The 20,377-nt window shown below is 39.7% G+C and overlaps 1 protein-coding gene across 3 annotated transcripts in view; it reads right to left on the reverse strand.

The window, feature by feature from the left end:
* Naalad2 (N-acetylated alpha-linked acidic dipeptidase 2) overlaps positions 1 to 20,377 on the reverse strand; it is a 55,159-nt gene extending 34,782 nt beyond the window's left edge. Inside the window, exons 1-9 of one of the 3 annotated variants that reach the window (XM_052753097.1) lie at positions 19,967 to 20,377; positions 19,588 to 19,718; positions 18,834 to 18,945; positions 15,499 to 15,685; positions 13,667 to 13,768; positions 12,114 to 12,239; positions 10,073 to 10,259; positions 2,317 to 2,410; positions 1,157 to 1,255 (exon numbers count right to left, since the gene is read on the reverse strand). In XM_052753097.1, the coding sequence (XP_052609057.1) occupies positions 1,157 to 1,255; positions 2,317 to 2,410; positions 10,073 to 10,259; positions 12,114 to 12,239; positions 13,667 to 13,768; positions 15,499 to 15,685; positions 18,834 to 18,945; positions 19,588 to 19,669 (989 nt within the window). In that variant the 5' untranslated portion in view covers positions 19,670 to 19,718; positions 19,967 to 20,377. Of the gene's footprint in view, positions 1 to 1,156; positions 1,256 to 2,316; positions 2,411 to 10,072; positions 10,260 to 12,113; positions 12,240 to 13,666; positions 18,725 to 18,833; positions 18,946 to 19,587; positions 19,861 to 19,966 lie in introns of those variants that run through there. The other 2 variants (XM_052753086.1, XM_052753101.1) reach the window with 2 other exon arrangements.

Raw genomic sequence — 20,377 nt, forward strand, 5'->3', positions numbered from 1 at the left:
GGAAGAGCAATAAAAGCTCTCTTGACAGAGGGGGCCATTATGGGGTTAGGGAGAAACTTGGTGGTAGGAAAACTCTCAGGAATCCACAAGGATGACCCCAGCTAAGACCTCTAGCAATAGTGGAGAGGGTGCCTGAATTGACCTTCTCCTGTAATCAGATTGGTGTCATCATAGAACTCATCCAGTAACTGATACAGAGATCAGCATTGAGCTGAGCTCCAGGAGTCCAGTTGAAGAGAGGAAGGAGGGATTATATAAGCAAGGGGTGGGGTGGGTCAAGATCATAACAGGAAACCCACAGAGACAGCTGACCCATGCTTATGGGAGGTCATGGGCTTTAGACTGACAGCTAGGGAGCCTGCATGTGACAGACCTAAGCTATCTGCATGTGGGTAACAGTTGTGTAGCTTGGTCTGTTTGTGGGGCCCCTGGTAGTGGGACCAGGATCTGTCCCTGGCACATGAGCTGGCTTTTTGGAACTGATTCCCTATGGTGGGATGCCTCGCTCAGCCTTGATACAGGTGGGGGCAGCTTAGTCCTGCCTCAACTTGATATGCCATGCTATGTTGACTCCCATGGGAGGCCTGCCCCTTCTTGAGGAGTGGATGGGGGTGGGTAGAAAAGAGACGGGCAGAGGGAACAGGAGGAGAGGAAGGAGGAGAAACTGTGGTTGGTATGTAAAATAAATTTTAAAGAAACTTATAAAAAATTAAGCCGGGAAGTGGTGGTGCATGCCTTTACTCCCAACACTCAGAGGCAGAGGCAGGCAGATCTCTGTGAGTTTGAGGCCAGCCTGGGCTACAGTGAGTTCCAGGAAAGGCTCCAAAGCTACACAGAGAAACCCTGTCTCAAAATAAATAAATAAATAAATTAATTAATAAAGTTAAATAAGTGTTCCATTGGCAAAAAAAAGAGAACGAAAATGGAAGTTAAAAAAGACAACACTATAGCAATATTTCACCTAATAGTACAATGTCACCACTGAATAATTCAATAGTTAACTCTGTAAGTCCTTCTGAGTTGATATAAAATGATCAGTTGGTCACTGGTGACAAGGAAAAAAAAAGAAAAGCATACTTTACCTGGCAAAACATTATCTTGACTTTTTTTTGTTAAAACAAAACTTTTCCAGGCTATTCAAGAGTCACAACGTTACCTGGAATATTCACTTCCTGTAAAGCCAGGCCCGATATTATAACTAACATTTAGAGTTCCCTTCCAGCTTTTGTCTGGTGGAGCAGCTCCTCCCAAGTTTCTGTCAAGAGTACATGAAACAACAAAAAGATTGATCTTGAGAAAATCATGAGATTGAGTGTGATACTGTAAATGTTGGAACTATTTACAAAAAGGCCTAGCCTCATGGAGCTTTCATTCTGGAAAGAGTCATAGCCTAGACAAATAAGTAACATGCCACATGTTAGTTATAATGATGAAGGGAAAAAATAAAATCCGGAGGACAGATAGATGGGTGGCAACAGCCTCCTCACACGTGATGTAGTGGGAGAACCGGGGAATTGAGGCTATCTGAAAGAGGGAACATTCCTGACTGTGTTAAGAAGCACCAAATTTTTACAGAAACTCCTGACTCCATAGGAGGCACCTATAAAAGGTAATTAAGTTACTCTGGTACAGACGTGTAGGAAATGAAGTTGGGAAATAGGCGACGAAGTACAGAAAACATTACCAGCAAATATTAACCCAATGTTCACTGTACTGCAGACCCTGCTCCCAGCTGGGATTCCAGAAGAAACAGCACTGTCCTCATTTTACAGGTGAGGACACTAAATCAGGAAGTAACTGATGAAGATCACGCATCTAGTGGCTAGTGTGACTGTGTGTTTACACCAATGAAGTCTAAGTATTGGAATCTTGTCAAATCAGGGCTTGAATTTAAGTGGGTTTTTTGGGGGTTTTTTTTTTTTTTGGTTTTTTGAGACAGGATTTCTCTGTGTAGCTTTGCGCCTTTCCTGGAACTGGTTTTGAAGACCAGGCTGGCCTTGAACTCGCAGAGATCCGCCTGCCTCTGCCTCGCCTGCCTCTGCCTCACAAGTGCTGGGATTAAAGGCGTGCACCACCACAGCCCGGCTCAGTGCTTGAATTTAATCTTTGGACAGAATTTCGTATTTGGGAATTTCATTTGAGCAGAGAAATGTTTTATTATTATTTCTTAGTAGTTAATCTGATTGTTCTCATAAAAATAGTGTTTCTACTTCAGGGCTTATTTTGATATATGTTATTTTTAACATAACTGACTAATAGAGCAAAAATTGGACATTGTAGGGTAAGATATACTCATATCCAACCAAATGACTATACCGTAACAGTATCTCTGCATCATTGTATCCAATTGGATGTACCGGTATATTCGGAATCCCTACTCCTTCTTCAACATGAAGTCTGAAGGTGTACTCTGCAAAAATCAAGTATATAAGTGAAAACCATTGAACAATACGAGCAAGGACAATGGCATGCAGGAGTTTCTTGTAATATTAATACAGATTTGTTATATTTTGCAATTAAAATAAAATTAAAGGTTACCAAAAAGTCAAACTGTTTTATTTAAACTGGACTATTTGAGTCAGTAGTAAATAAAAAAAATAAAATAAAATGTCATTTACATTTTAAGGCAAAAATCAAATCATAGAAATAGATTTTTAAACTAAACATTTGAAATAATTTTCTTAAACTTTTTAATATTTTATTTGCTCAAAAGATATTATAAACCACTATTATAGAAACTCCAGTAAACTGTATGCTTGGAAAATATGTCTATATATTCTAAAGTCACATATAATAGGGAAAAAACAGAAAACTTTTGAGATCTTGAGGAATAATTACATTTATCCAAATAATAAGACAAAGTTTTCTTCAAAGGATGCTTGGGAAGTGCTGTCAGACTGATAAACTCTTGGGGCCTGGCTATCTGGCAAGAGAGATTAACATGGAACCCTTCATGCTCATATCTGGACCAACTTAAAAATGACAAGACATATGAAACAATAATCCAAAATTTTTTTTCTTATTACTCATTTTTATAATTGCTTGTTGAAAAAAAGCATAACAGTATAATTATACAAAAAAGTCAGCAACTACACTAACTTGATTGGGCAGCTATTCTTAACAGTTGGGCATACTTCAAAACAGCAGAGTTTACTTTGTTCTCAGGTATGTGGGGAACATGTATTCAATAGATTTATATTATGGTATTGTGGGCCATAAAACATGTTCCAATGAATGCAAAAATCATTCAAAGTCTATTGTTTGACAATAGTGAAATTAATTATAATGGAATTAGAAATCAATATTGAAGAAAATATTTCCAAAATTCTTGAGTAGCTAAAAACCAAACAATGTGATTCTCTGCTAACACACACACAAAAAAAAACAGGTAGGCTTTCTGCAGACCTTCCCTTCTCTCTATTCCGCAGTTTGAATCTCCGAGTCTCATCCCCAGCTCTATAGCAGAACACTCTTGGCAGCCCCTCCTTCCATCTCCCATGGATCCCACAGATCTGCCCCCTTTTAACCTTCCTCCTTTTATTTGTTGCTTTGTCCAGACCCCTACCCCAGTGGGCACTCCCTGCTAACCCAAGGGCACCTGTGCTGCTGCTCCTGAGATCCACCCTAGTCCCAGTACCATCGCCAGCTCCTTAGCAGGAAACCTGCTGTGGTCTCCCTTTTCTCTCTGACTTCACCCTAATGGAACACAACGACCATTCCCAACCCTCCTTCCCCCATCTAATCCCAGTATCCCAGTCTCCAACACCAGCAGGCATTCCCTGGGAACACAGCAGCCTAGCAGAACAAGGGAACAACCCACAACTCCAGCAGACAGGCCTACATTAACCCACAGGCCACACCTGCAGGCTCCCTGCAGGCCTCCTCTTCTCTCTGTTCCACCAGTTCCATCTCCAGCTCCACAGCAGAACAAACTTGGCGGAGTCCCACCCCCACCCGCTTTCATCTCCAGAGGATTCCACTGATCTTTCCTCTTCCAACATTCTTCCCCAACTTGTTGCTTTGTCCTAGATCCCAACCCAGCAGGCAGCCCCTGCTAACCCAGGGGCCTCTCCTCCCAGGACAAGTAGGCTGGAGGCAGACTCACACCTCTCCTGCTGCTCCTGAGTTCTAACCCCCCCAGTTTTATCCTAAACTCTGTAGCAGGACATTTACTGTGGTCTCAATTTCCTGTCTGACTCCATCCCCAAGGGATCACAAAGACCTTCTTTCCAACCTTCCTTCCCCTTCCTCATCCCAGTATCCCAGCCTACAACACCAGCAAGCATTCCCTGAGAACGCATAAGCTGGACAGGACAGGCAACACTCAGTCAAAACACTCTCTGAAAAATCCAGAAAGGAAACAGAAATCAAGGAATAAAACACCTATCCAATAAAGACAAATCCAGAAATCAGCACCTAGACCTATAATCATCCCAAACTCAGATGCCAAGATGCCAGCATAAAAACATAATCAGCCGGGCGGTGGTGGCGCACATCTTTAATCCCAGCACTTGGGAGGCAGAGCCAGGCGGATCTCTGTGAGTTCGAGGCCAGCCTGGGCTACCAAGTGAGTTCCAGGAAAGGTGCAAAGCTACACAGAGAAACTCTGTCTCGAAAAACAAAAAACAAACAAACAAACAAAAAACCATAATAACAGCAAGGGCAATATGTCTCCAGTAGAGCGCAGCTATCCTACTATAGTAAGCCCTGAATATTCCAACACAGCTGAAGCACAAGAAAAAGACCTTAAAATCAACTATATGAAGATGATAGAGTTCCTTAAAATAAAAATTAATTAATCCATGAAAACAATGTGAGGAAATGAATAAATCACTTAAAGAAACCCCAGAAAACACAAACATTTGAAGGAAACAAATAAAAGTGATCAAGACCAGAAAATGGAAATAGAATCAATAAAGAAAACACAAGCTGAGGGAATTCTGGAAAAGAAAAATTTAGGAATTCAAACAGTAACTACAGAGGAAAGCTTCATCAACAGAATAGAAGAGACGGAAGAGAGAATCTCAGGCAATCAGGATACTACAGAAGGAACAGCTACATCAGTCAAAGACAATGTTCAGTGTAAAAATCCCGACACCAAACATTCAGGATATCTGGGACACCATGAAAAGTCCAAACCTAAGAATATTAGGAATAGAAGACGGAGAAGATTCCCAACTCAAAGGCCCAGAAAATATAGTCAACAAAATCATACAAGAAAAGAAAAGAAAGTCCCCCCACTACATGAGAATCAAAACACTGAACGTACAGTAGTACAAAGAAAGAATATTAAAAGCCGCAGGGAAAGGGCCAAGTAACATAAAAAAGCATATTGGAATTACACCTGAGTTCTCAATGGCAAGTCTAGAAGCCAGAAGGGCCTGGTCAGATACCTTGCAGACTCTAAGAGACCACTGGTGCCAGCAATGACTACTATACCCAGCAAAACTTTCAGTCACTATAGATGGAGAAAACAAGATATTCCATGATCCAGTCAAATTGAAACAATATCTATCTATAAATCTGCTGTGGATGATTGATTGATACAGTGCTGACTGGTCAGTAGCCAGGCAGGAAGTATAGGCAGGACAAGGAGAGAGAATTCTGGGAAGTAGAAGGCTGAGGCAGAGAGACACTGCCAGCTGCCGTGATGAGAAGCAACATGTTAAGATACAGGTAAGTCACGAGCCACGTGGCAACTTAGATTAATAGAAATGGGTTAATTTAAGATATAAGAACAGTTAACAAGAAGCCTGTCACGGCCATACAGTTTATAAGTAATATAAGTCTCTGTGTGTTTACTTGGTTGGGTCTGAGCGGCTGCGGGACTGGCGGGTGAGACAGATTTGTCCTGACCGTGGGCCAGGCAGGAAAACTCTAGCTACATAAATCCAGAACTACAGAAGGTGCTAGATAGAAAAACCCAAACCACCAGTGTTAACTACACCCGTGAAAACATAGGAAATAATCTTATACCAGCAGAAACAAAAGAAGGAAAGTGCACACACACCACCACCACCATCACCACCATAAACAACAACAAAATAATAGGAATCAACAATCATTGATCATTGGTTTCTCTCAATGACAATGGTCTCTGTGAGACCAAAATGAGCCATCTTAGAAATAAGACCAAAATGCTTTCACCCTAAAATTAAGGCCTAAGATTTCTCCCTTTGGGAATAGGCCATTAGTTACTGAAACCAGTCAGTTCGAATTCCAGAAACCAGGAAGTGTAAAAGTACAGAGTCACAAGATAGTCATGAGGTAATGCCTGCCGGACTATGGAATGTCCTCTCCCTGGTTTCCAGGGTAACTGACCACAGAAATGTCCCCACCTGAGGGCAGCCAATGAAAAATGGTGGCGGGCAACCACTCCCTTAGAAGTAATTTCTAGAAGTCCCTAGAAGCAAGCCAATCAGAATTGTACCCGTACTAGCACCCCTAAATGATGTAACCTTGTGATTTTTCCCTTTAAAACCTGAGCTTGCAAACAGGTGGGCACTTCCTCCAGCCTTCACTGCATTGGATATATTGGATGAAGTCCCTGCCTAGCCTTGTATTGCTTTTGGATATCCAGAATTAAACCTTGCTTTTGCATTCCGGCATGCTCGTCTTTGATGGTCTCTCTGGGGGTCGCAATCTGGGCACAACAGTCTCAGTTCTCAAATAAAAAGATAAGGACTAACAGACTGGGTGTAAATCAGGATCCATCCTTCTGCTGCATCCAAGTAACACGCCTCAACAACGAGGATAAACATTACTTCAAGGTAATGGGTTGGAAAAAGATTTTTCTTTTCTTTTTTTTTTGGTTTTTCAAGACAGGGTTTCTCTGTGTAACAGAGTCCTGACTGTCCTGGAACTTGCTTTGTACACCAGGTTGGCCTCAAACTCACAGAGATCCTCCTGCCTCTGCCTCCCGAGTGCTGGGATTAAAGGCATGCGCCACCACCGCCCGGCTGGAAAAAGATTTTCTAAGCAAATAGACTTAAGAAGAAAAATGGTGTATCCATTTTAATTTACAACAAAATATACTTTTGTAGCACAAATTCTAATTGGTCTTAATAATAAAAACCCAGAGTCAGATATAGGGGTAAATGCTGAAAGATCAGAGAAGTAAAGGAGTCAGCCACTAGAGAGACTTCTTACCTCTACCAAATCCTCAGACCAAAAGGGGCCCAGCTCCTGTCTCCTCCCATCTTATATTACTATCTCCACCTCCCTAGTGCTGGGATTAAAGGGATGAGCCTCCACCACCTGGCTCTGTTTTCATGTATAATATTAGAGGGACCAGCCTTAATATTATACATCCCAGGGGCTCAGGAGAGAGAACTACTAACGTCGAGGACTATTTTCAGGAAATAAAATCTCAGCACACTGAGCTCTATAGTCTACTTGCTTTAATTCCTCTGGCATAACATCCACATATACACAGCTTCAGTTCTGTTCTTGTGCCTAGCTCCTTTCTTGCCTGCTTTCTCTCTGTTTATCTACTGTTCCCTCTTAAGTTCTATCTTAATTCTCTCGTCTTAATTCTGCCTCATCTAGGTCCTTTTCACCTTGTTCTTACCCAGCTAGGACTTTCCCATCTGACTCTTCCTCATTTTCCATCTCGTTCCTCTAGTCCTCTCTTCTAGCCCTTCAATCTAGTTCTTTCCCATCTCAGTTTGTTCCTCTCAAGTTCTTACCCATATAGTTCTTCCATTCTCTTTTCTTTTCTCTGTCCCTTGTCCCTGGAAGTCCCAGTATATAAAGGGAGGGTCCGAGCTAAATTGTGTAAAGCTATTACTTAACGTCTACCTCTCCTAGGTGGTGTCTCCTTGTGGAATTTACCTTAAGTCAGGAGACTTGCATTGTGGGCTGTTATCATTGTTAGTCCTCGGAAGTTGGGGCCCACCTGGGCAGTGTCTCCTTGTGGAATTTAAGTCAGGAGACTTGCACGTGGGCTGTTATCATTGTTATCCTAGGAAGTTGGGCGCCCCCCTGGGTGGTGTTTCCTGTAGTCCTTGAAAGTGGCCAAGGGAGATAATCTGATTCCAGAGAAAGCCTTTCCTGAGGCTGATCTCCAAATACCTGGAATGTGTATGTCCAGAGAGTGATCAGTCCACACTGTTAGCCCTTCTTAGGGAAAAGTCAATTGGGAAAACTATGAAGGCACACATGATTTTCATAACAGAATACAGCTGATATATAACAAGCCAAGTAACATCAAAAACTCCTTGGGATTTGGCTTCCTCTGGAGGAATTCCCTGATCCCTCCAGGTAGTGACTTTGTCATAACCAGCTGAGTTCTTATATATTCCTTTGGCCCACAGCACTGTTTCTCTATTAGACAGGATCAGAACTCCTGATCTTCCTGCTCCCTCCTTCCAAGTGCTAGGATTAAAGGGGTATGCCACCACTGCATGGCCTCCATGGTTAACTACTGGCTAGCTCTGCACTCTGATCTCCAGGCAAGCTTTGTTAGAGCACAAACAAAATATCACCACAGACTTCAAACCAAATTTAATCAAAAGAGACAGAGAAGGACACGACATACTCATTTTCTTAGTTAGGGTTTCTATTGCTGTGAAGAGACACCATGACCACAACTCTTATAAAGGAAAACACTTAATTGGAGCTGTCTTACAGTTTGTGGCAATTTGAAAGAAAATAGCCCCCAAAGGGAGTGACACTATTAGGAGGTGTGGCCTTGTTGGAGAAAATGTGGCAGTGTGTGTGTGTGTGTGTGTGTGTGTGTGTGTGTGTGTGTGTTGGGGGGAGCGCTTTGAGGTTCCTTTTGCTCAAACTTCCCTTAGTATGATATTCAGTGGACTTCCTGCTGCTTGCTTGTCAAGATACAGCCAGCACCACATCTGCCTGCAGGTCATGATGCTTCCTGACACGATGATAGTGGACTGAACCTCTGAAACTATAAGCAAGCCACCCCAATTAAGTGTTTTCTTTATAAGAGTTGCCATGGTCAAGGTGTCTCTTCACAGCAATAAAAACCTTAAGACACCGTTTCAGCGGTTTAGTCCATTATCATCATGGAGAGAAATGTGGTAGTATGCAAACTGACATGGTGTTGTAAAAGGAACTGAGAGTTCTTCATCTTGATCAGCAGGCAGCAGAAGGAGTCTGTGTACCACACTCTGTGTAGCTCCAGTATATGAGACCTCAAAGCCTGCCCCTACTGAGACAGAACACACTTCCTCCAATAAGGCCACACCTACCCCAGCATGGCCAAACCTCCTAATAGTGCCACTCACTCCCTATGGGCCAAGCATTCAAACACATGAGTTATGGGGCTATTCCTATTCAAACTACCACATTCCTTTCCTTCACCCCACAAAGCAATTCAACTAAAATGTTTCCTAAAAGACAAAACTGCCCACACTCTCCATATCTACTCTTTGTAGTACTTGAAGTTTTTGCTAGAGAATAAGACAACTGAAAAAAATCAAGGGGACACAAATTGGAAAGGAGGAACTCAAAGAATCATTATTTGAAGATGATCTGATAGTACACATCAGTGACCCTAAAAATTCTCCCAGGGAATGCCTACAGATCATAAAAACCTTCAACAAAGTAGCTAGATACAAGATTATCTAAAAAACAAAACAAAACAAAAAACCAGTATCCATCCCATGTACAAATGACAAACAAAATGGGAAAGAAATCACAGAAACAACACCTTTCACAATAGCCTCAAATAATAAAAATATCTTGGGGGTAACTCTAACCAAGCAAGTGAAAGACTTGCATGATAAACTTGGAGTCTTTGAAGAAAGATATTGAAGATATCAGAAGATGGAAAGATCTCCCATGCCCATGGGTCAGTAGGATTGATATAGTAAAAATGGCCATCCTACCAAAAGCAATCTACAGACTCAGTGCAATCCCCATCAAAATTCCAAGACAATTCTTTACAGACCTTGAAAGGACAATCCTCAACTTCATATGAAAAAATAAAAAAGTACTTATTTCCAAGTAGTCAGGCTACAAAATGACATAAAGTGCTTGTTTGTATACACTGAGAACAGCAAGGAGTGTTTTACAAAAGTGATCAACTAACAGATTTGCCCATTACCTTTAGCTGGATAGCCTGGAGTGAGTGGGTCACCTGCCCCATTCAGATTTAAGACATTTCCTCTCTGTGCTGCAGCTCCAGGAAGGTTCCATCCTTTGGGATACGGCTGTACCTCAGGGGCAAAGTAGTCAGCTGGATCAGAGTACAGGATGATTCCTATGGCTCCAGCTATCATGGCATTTTTAACCTGTAAGAGCAATATGCAAATGACTCGTTTACTCCTACAAAAGTAGTAATAACTGCTTTTGATCCTGTTGTTATATGCTTGTTATCTTTGCATTCAAAACTAATTTTCTTCATGGTAAACTTAACACATGGTCACTTATCTTACAAAATCCTTACTAAATTATCTCTTTTAAGAACTGTTCTTGGCTGCGTGGCGGCGGCGGCGGCGGCGGCGGCGGCAGCGCACGCCTTTAATCCCAGCACTTGGGAGGCAGAGGCAGGCAGATCTCTGTGAGTTCGAGGCCAGCCTGGGCTACAAAGCAAGTTCCAGGAAAGGCACAAAACTACACACAGAAACCCTGTCTCAGAAAAAAAAACCAAAAAACAAAACTGTTCCTGTCATTCCCAAACTTGCAAAATTAAAGTCTCCCCTCTTTATACTTATCTTATATATTTCTATCATAGGACAGTTTATAATATATTAAAATATCTTTCTAATGTGTGTCTCCCCTACTAAAATGAGAGTGTTGTTGAGAATGTGACTGAATGCTATACTTTTAACCAACTACCCACAAAAGTCTTGCATATCACTGAGAAAGTATTTTACAAATACTTACTTACATAAGCAAACAGGTTTTCAGCTTTATGTAAAACAGTCACAGTGTGTTTTTCAAAAGTAACTTTGTAAGCATCTAACCATCTGGATTTGCTAAGAACAGAAAACTTTATTCTGTGAGATAACTGAATTCTTAATCATCAAAAGTGTTACAGCAAAAGGTAGGTAACTCTCACTCTTGGCTCTCTCATATGTATTATAATATTAAGAAAGCACTCAGCTTTGTTAATGTCTCAACTTTCTGGAAAAGAAATTTGATCATTTCATCAAATTATGAAAGAACATATAATACATCTATCTATCTGTCTATCTATCTATCTATCTATCTATCTATCTATCTATCTACCTATATAGTATCTACCCTTAATTTTTAGGAATCTATATCACAAAAATTGGATGCAAATATTTGAAGTATATGTGAAATGTTAACAGTGGAATTCTTTAAAGTAGTAACATATTGAAGCCCAACTGAGGTAAGCATCTATCAACAGAAGAATGATTAAATAAACTATCAATTCTGAAAAATATTATGTTCCCATTTAAATTAATGAGGCATTTAATAAACAGTTACACAGAAATTACTAGTATCCGTTTGCTACTGAGATGCTCTCCAGTGCAGACTAGGATCCTATGAAGAACTCTTTGAGGTTGGTATTATTGACAATCCTATTCCACTCATGAAGACACTGGCACAGAAAGAGTAGTTGACATCGAAAAGATCTAGAGATTCAGGCCCAGATTATGCCTGACCCAGGTGTGGAGCCAGAGTCCTAGCCCCTTAACTGCTACTATACTGTACAGCTCTTAGTGTGTTACCATGGATACGTGCACGAGTAGCTGAGTGGGAACAACAGTGTTACAGGACGCACAGTGTATCATGGCATCTTTAAAATCTAACCATAATAATTGCATAAAATGTACATATATTCATAATTAAAACTCAAAGAGTTAAATCAGGAAGGGGTGGCTAAAACTGAATATGTCTAGAAAAATTAAGTTGGGTAATAGAGAGGAAATGTTCCTTTTAATTGATACAGATTTCTTCTTATTGACTTTTAAAAAGCAAATACTACTTTTGTAACAAAAATAATTTCCTTCTTAGAAATATAAAGTTACATAAAAATAAAGTTTTCTGTGTAACCATGGAGAACAACCAAAAAAAAATTAAAATTAAGAGCAATTTTAGAGTGAATATAACCATCCATTAATATCTGTGGGATCCAACCTCTCCCCTTCCCTCTAGAAAGAAGAATACCCTACTTTATTTCCTCGAAAGATCTTCCCATATCTTGCAATAACAATCTTCCCAGTGCAGGTGATGTTCATCTCTCTTTCTAGTTTGAAGAAGTCTTCAGTGCGAGCATAGTTGACATATACAAGCTCTCCCTACAGGGAAATGGGAAAGATACATATGCTACTGCCTTAAAGATAAAATTAAAATAATTTGTTCTTCAAAACTCTATTGGCAATTTTCTTTCCTTATTTGGAATTAATTAACATTTGGAACTCATTACAACATCATTTTAACACTTCAAAAACTTCTTTAAGGAGCTAAGATGTATTTTCAATAGTTGTTCTCCAGAAGAAAATATCAGCAACAAACAATCAATGCCATTTCAATAATCCAACTGTGTTTTAATTTTTAGCTTATTTTTTATAATCTTTTTTCTTTTATTGAAAATATTTGGGCTGGAGAGATGGCTCAGAGGTTAAGAACTCTGGTGTTCTTCCAGAGGTCCTGAGTTCAATTCCCAGCACCCAATATGGTGGTTCACAACCATCTGTAATGAGATCTGGCTCCCTCTTCTGACCTGCAGAGATACATGCAAACAGAACACTGTATACATAATAAATAAATAAATCTTTAAAAAAAGAAAATATTCTTAGGACAATATATTCGGATAATGGTTTCTCCTCTCCCTACTCCTTCCTGTTCTTCCTCATTTCCTCCCCCATCAGGATCCACAGCCTTTCCGTCTCTCATTAGAAAACAAACAGGCATCTAAGGAATGATAATAAAGTAAAATAAGATAAAAACAAAACCAAACAAATCAGAATAGGATAAAACAACCAAAAAAGAACAAGAGTAAAAGAAAAGGTGTAAGGAATGCATATAAATGCAGACACATGTATTCACAAACAAAGTAATTCAATAAGCACACAAAACTAGAAGCCATAATATATAAGGAACGAATCAGTAAGATTAAAACAACCTGACTTAACGTTATGAGACAAAGAACCTCCAAAGATGCCATTGGGTTCATTTTGTGTTGGCCATCTACTGCTAGGCATGGGGGCTTACCCTTAAGGGTGGTTTGTTTCCCTAGTGAGACTTCTGTGGAGAAAACTAACTTTTCATTTGCAAGTGGCTATCAATTGTAGATAGCCTCTGAAATCCCAAATGTGTTTAATTTCCAACCACAACATTATTTTAAGAATATCTGTAGTATGAACTACAGGAACAGATGGATAAAAATAATTTAAAATTCACATTGTAAGCAGTGGGAAAAGCTAACAAGAGCACCTGTTAAAAGCACCCTCAGAAGTCTGCTGTTTGGTAGAGTGCTATCTGCTTCAGTGGGACTCCTTTTAGTGCATTTGTTTCATTTTTCTCTCCCTTATGATCTTTTCTATTACTAAAAAATAATTTTAATTTTTGAAGGTGTTCATAGTACTGAACATTAAACAATGAATACACAAGTATTTAGTCTGCATGTGAATTCCCCTTGGTTGCATTTCTCTACACAGGCTTTCATATAACAAAGAAAGGCGTAAAGGTGTGCATATTTAAACATGTATTTTTTTTTTTTTACCTCTGGCATGCCATGGGCTGAAAACGCATTATATGGTGGTACGATGTTTGTAACATTCTCATATCCATCTGGTGGTGGTTCAAAGTATGATGTTTTAAAAATCTAGCAAGAATTCAAACATGTCAAGTCACAGAGAATAATCCCAGGTCACTATTAAGGCATGGTCCATCTTGCCCCCAAGTTTCACTTAGGTAAAGTTTTATAATTAAATAGATGAATCCTGCTGACAACAATAAGTTTTATATCATCTCCAAGATAATAGTCCTAAGCGATTAAATGTTCTCTTATTAAGTGTAGAAGCAGAGCTGCAAAGGTGGCATTCATGGGCGAGGGTGTAGCTCGGTGACAGAATACTTGTATATCATGTTGAATTCCATCTCCAACACTGCTTAAAAGTGAACAAAGAAATTGCTACCAATGGTGGCACTTTGTGATTCCCTTGTTTGTCTTTTCTTCTTCTCTTACAAAGCCCTGTTCTTTCACCATCATTTAAATGATTACCATATTTTATCCCTATACCACTTCTTGACTAATTTTCTATTCCTTCCAGTGTAATTTCACTATTAAAACTGTGCCAACAACTAATATGCTTCTGGGACTCAGCGCTTCACATTCCTGTATTTAAGAGCCAGGTGACTATTTAGCTTTGATGTTCAAACTCAACATATTAAACTTTGCTTTTACCTTCTACCATCCCTAAGCCTGCTTATGGTCTGCATCTCCCACCTGTGAACTCCGTCACTAGGTAAGCCAGCTGCACCAGGCAGTTGGGAGTGGACAGTCACCCTGATTATTTATGCACTTCTTCCTTGCTCAAGTCAGTCATGAACCATGTTGCTAACACACTCCCAAACTGCTTCTCAAATTCAGCCTTCCTCTTTACTTCTGCTGGTAGCCTAATTCAGGGCTTCACCCTTGACTTGAACTATTGTTACAGTTGTAACTTTGACTCCCTGCCTAGTCTCTATGTGATATGCAAGTGCCCTAGGTAACATGCTTTTCGGTCCTATCTTTGTTTTACCTAAGCTTTTCAGGAAGTTTCATTACTGAAGCTTGACATTTAACTCCTGAAGATATAATATAATCCTATGGCCTGTCTCCAGAGCATATCTACTAGTTTATCCCTTTTTGTAGCTCACTTTGCTTTCACACTATTGGAATACACAAAATCTTTAGACTCTACCAATAATACTGAGCCATGATACACATTCATGTATGTCCAGTGTTTTCCTCTGACTAGAACTCTCTTACCTTGCTGTAAGTTTTCATGTGGTTAAACTCTTATTCTCTTTTCGGACTCATATATCAATTCCACCAGGAAGACTTTCTATCTCCTTATTTAGGCTAAATGATCTGTTCCTTTGTAGATCAAGAACCTTAGTTCTCTCTTCCCAGCACTTACCCTACTGATTTTAAATAATGTATCCCTTTGTCTGCCTCACCTTACTAAACAAAAGAACTATGTCCTAATCTTCATTCTGGCCTGAGGAATTAGTACCATGCTAAACACAAACAGACACCGAAGAGTTTGCAGTCTATCCACTTTTCTGAATAATGTAAATGGTACTGCACTATTAACAAATTTCTATTGTTACTTGACTCTACATTCCAATCAATGAAGAGGCAAGAAGCAAGTAATGAACTGGGTTGTGTGCACCTGTAATCTCAGAACTCAGGAAGCAGAGGCAAGAGATTCACCACAGATTTGAGGACAGTCTGATTCATCCAGTAGATTCCGGGGCAGCAAGAGCCAAAAAGTGAGATCCTGTCTCAAAGTCAAAGTACAAACCAGAGATTTCAAAATACAAAAACTCCCAAGAATTCTACATCACCTCAACTCCATGTTCATCCACAATTGATACATAGTTTGCATTCGTCTCATTTGGGTAAGATAAAAGAACATCATAATGAACCAAGTTGGCTGAATCTAATCCAAATTTCTTCCACTGTGTTTGGATTTTCTTGGCAAGCAGTAAATTTTGTTCTGTTCCTGCCAGATGGGGAAATTTTGTAAAGGAACTGAAAAGAGAGTAACAAAATTGAGTATTAAGAGAGTATATCCAAATGATGCTACATGGTTCACCTTTCAGGAAGTCATGTATCAATTTTCTATCAGATGCAGAAAAATCTCAGTTGGATATACCAATTTTCAGACATGACTCTTTAAAATAATTAAGCAAAACTGCAATTTCCATGTTATGCTCCCTCGGTGAATAGCATAATCCCTGGTAAACACAATAGCACAGGACTAAATGTGAGAAGACACCTATAAGAATGTCATAGCTCTATAACAAGGATGCAACACCCTGATGTTTATGAGTGAACTGAGGTAATTTTGAGGGAGAAGTCTTAATATTTGCTCAGGAACAGCCCAGTACTCTGCATTTGGCTTAGATGTGTCTATCAACTATAACATGTATGTAGCAATGTATTTATTTCATTGAAATTAAGGTCCATGAACTTATGTATTTTCTAGTGCCAAGGTCTTGTCGGTGACATGAAAAACACAACTCTGTTAAACTACTTTGGGTGATATTTTCTTAGTTCTGAGTGTAAAAGAGCTATAGCATTTTAATAACCCCACAAAGAGTTAATAGTGAGATTTATTTTACTTTAGACAAATATTATGTTAAAGGTTTCTTCTCTTTTCCACTTATATCAGTAGAGAAATAATATTACAAAAAAAAACCCCTAAAACTAAAAAACAAAAACCTATGGACATGAAGATGAAATTTTCATTGAAAACCTGGTACCAGCACTTTTACATTTCATCTTTATCCTCACAACCACTCTTCCTTTCTCCTATTTTTCAAATAAGATAACTGACAAAGTAGTTCATATTGTTATAGCTAATAAATGCCTGGGCTAGACCTTGAAATTATAACTTTCTGATTTTGAGAAATAGTATATTTTAGTAGTTGATCCGACCTTACTGCATAATTGCTCATGATACTTGGACAGTCCCATATAATCTAGACTATAATGTTCATAACCCAACATGCATTTGACCCACCCTTCCATCTTTCAGCCTCGTTCACTGTTACTGTGCTCACAAGCTTCTGCTCAACGGCACCCTTTCCACTGTCATTTTAATTGTTTGTAGACTTTGCACAAGTTCTTCTTTCCAGAATAAATATTTCTCCATCCACTTGAGTCTTCCCTCTCCTACCTGCAAACTATGACTGATCCATGAAGACTCAAGTATCAAGCTCTGTGAAGCACTCTCTCTCTCTGTCCTTAAGTGAAAACTGCAAGCTACAGATGTTTAATATGTCAAATATTTCCTTTACAAAGTACAAGTGAATTCAGAAAAGTTATTTTACAGCTAGAGAAAAATAATTCAAGCCTAGGTATATTTAATTTCTACTTTACATACTTGTGTTAGTTATGGTTTTTTGTTTTGTTTTGATTATTGTTTTCAACTTGACAGCCAAGAGTCATCTAGAATGGGGAATCTCATTTGAGGAATTGCCTCCTTCAGACTGGCCTTGCAGACAAGTATGTGATGAATTTTCTTGATTAATGGTTTATTGGGGAGGGCCCAGCCACCATGGGCAGTGCCATACCTGGGCAGGTGGTTCTGGAATCAATAAAACAGCAAACTGAGCAAGCCAGTAAAGTGCCTTCACAGTTTATGCTTTGGTTCTTATCACCAGGTTCCTCTCTTGAGTTTTTGTCCTGACTTTCCTCAGTGATGGAGTATGTCCTGAGAGTTGTGAGATGAAATAAACCCTTTCCCCTCAAGTTACTTTTGGTCATGGTGTTTATCACAGCAATAGAAACCCAGCTATGACAATAGTTCATTGTTGTCTTACTTTCTACAGTGGACATATACTATTTTTTTTTAAGATTTACTTATTATGTATACAGTATGCCTGTATGCCAGAAGAGGGCACCAGATCTCATTATTGATGGTTGTGAGCCACCATGTGGTTGCTGGGAATTGAACTCAGGACCTCTGGAAGAGCAGACAATGCTCTTAACCTCTGAGCCATCTCTCCAGCCCGGCAGATACTATTTTTGTGCACGCTTTTAATCCCAGCACTTGGGAGGCAGAGCCAGGCGGATCTCTGTGAGTTCGAGGCCAGCCTGGGCTACCAAGTGAGTTCCAGGAAGGGCGCAAAGCTACACAGAGAAACCCTGTCTCAAAAAACAAAAACAAAAACCAAAAAAAAAAATTTCTTTAAATGGAGATGAAAGATTAATCATGAACTTGTGCTTCTCATATTCTAGAGGGCTCAATGAAATGAAACACAGGAGTGAAAAAAGAAAACCAGACATTTGAGTTTCCCTTTGTGATCCAAATTGAACAGTAATTTGGTAATGTTCAATCAAAGAACAAGTAAAAACACAGTTCCCTCTTGCATTTTTCATTCACTAGAGGAAAGCTTCTTTAGTTACACTTCCTTCACCTTTCATGAAGCATGACCGCATCGCACATCCCTTCTTCAACTAATGACCAGAGGATTCGAATTCTCAGGATCCCAGTAGAGCATGTGGTTTGTTGACTCTAATATATCTGTAAAATCTCTGAAATCACAAGGTTCTGAAGGTGTGTAGTTTATGTAAATTATCATTCAACAAAGCTGATTTGTTAATGCCACTCTTTTTGAGGGATTCTGAGAACAAAAATGTGTTACAGTAACTGCCTTCAAAAAGAAGTTGAAAAGTTTACATTGTCTTTACTGTTTTCATTTTGTTCACTGTTTGAGAAAAAAAATTATATTTGCAAAATGAGGGGGGAAAAATGTAAGGCAGCCATAATCAGAAACACTGATCTTCTTTCTAAGTCACCAGGCTGCCAGTGTCCTAACTCTTCTTAACAGGATGCAGTAAAGAAAGGGGGTGGAAGGGTCGGGTAAGATTTTTCTAGTTAATGCATAAGGAACAAAAAATCGCATTCAGTTGCAGTCCAAGGTTACACGACAATAAAATGTCTCTAAAAAGACCAACCAGATACTTTCCTGTGGGATGAAGTTATAGGTGAGAAAAGACTCCTCTGTAACAGGCCATGGATTTCATCTTGAGTGGTTTAGAGACATTTTAAAAATCGGCGAACTAATGAGAAATTTATAATTTCACATATAAGTAAAGGCTGGCCGAGTTTTAATACATTTGTTCATGCAACAAACACTGTTTCTAAGATAAAAATGTAAAACAAACTTACTGAAGAAATGATCTAATGTTTTCAGCTTTCATTTCAGATATGAGTTTCCACTGCATATTTTGATGATAACCAGCTGATGTAGTTGTTTCTTTGAGAGGCTTAATAAACCAACCTGGGGGTGAAGTGGAATTACAGATACATACAAACAACACATAGAGATAACAAACACACATAAAGACACACAGACACAAGCACACTGATTGCTTCTGACTATTAGACCCCAGTAAAGTAAACATAAACAAATAAATAAATACATAATAAAAAAATAATGATATCTAACCAACAGATCACTGTGCACTTTTGGGGAAAAACATGCTAATTGCAGAAAACTTTAAAAATTCTTATACACACATAACTCTCAGTTGGTTAACACAGGTTTACTTTAAGAACTGTTATCTACTTCTCTTGTGCTATGGCCTTCAGGCTCTCTTCTGAAATCTAGTTCATAAACAGCCCCTGACACTCAAGAAGCACTGAAAAAAAATCCATGTAAAAAAATGGTTTCAATTCATAATTTCTTAGTCATCTTTTTTCCATGCACATAAACAGTAACAGCCAGTGTTCTCTTCCCAGCAGCCCACAGCAGTAGTCTATACGCAATAGAAACTTAATAAAATTGAATTCCGATTTAAATGCATTCTACTCGCTCTCTACATTTGCTGTGTTCTTTTGGGAACTCCACAGAACCCAGGCCAGCCCACTCTGGGCTTCTCCTCCCTCCAGTGAGATCTCCTCACCCAACTTTCGTACTTACCCAGAGTGAAGCCGGCGAGGAAGGACGCCAGTGCTGCGGCAACGCAAATCCCCAGACCTCTGAGATGCCTAGGTTTCGCCATGCCGTCCTGGGCCCGGGAGCTCGGGGGACTGCAACCGCAGGCCTGAGGGCTGCAGATGGAAAGCCAGGGTGAGCAGAGGACTTTGCCAAGATCCGGAGACTAAATGAAACTCTGCAAGGCCATGGAAGCCCTGCAGGGAGCAGCCTGCTCAAATCTGCCTGCAGTGGAAGGCGGGGCAGCGCAAGAAGCTGTTACAAAGAGCTCCGATTGTTTACTGAAGAGACCAACCAGAGCCTTTGGTCAACCACATCCCAAGAAGGGCAATTTCACTGCAAATCTCATTGAAGGGTTCCTTACCTTGATTTCAGATTCTCCCAGTTGCTACCTGATCACACTAAGGCATAGCATGTCCTGGGCTGCTTCTGTAACAAGCTGGAGCCTCAACCCTGGAACACCAAATCCTAGAGACTGAGACAGAATTCTTCCCTCTCCACCCCAACACGCATATCTGAACAGGACTCCGCATTTCTGTGCTTCTGTAGCAGTTTTTAAAACACACTTCATTGTAGCTACAAATGAACAAAATTCACCATTGCAAAGGCCTTACACTATTACTGGCAGTAAGTTCTAAACGTCACTTCTGTCCTTGTCCTGTTAAACCTAAAAAGCATTTCCCTTTAAAAGTGTTTAGAAAGTTGGCAAAATAGCAGGTATTGCAAATAGAATTCCTGCCTGCATCTCACCCAAAGGGAAGGTCTAACAAGTGGT

This window comes from Peromyscus californicus, unplaced genomic scaffold (assembly GCF_007827085.1).
Source record: "Peromyscus californicus insignis strain IS unplaced genomic scaffold, ASM782708v3 Scaffold_11__1_contigs__length_118956290, whole genome shotgun sequence".
Classification (NCBI taxonomy): Eukaryota; Metazoa; Chordata; class Mammalia; order Rodentia; family Cricetidae; genus Peromyscus; species Peromyscus californicus.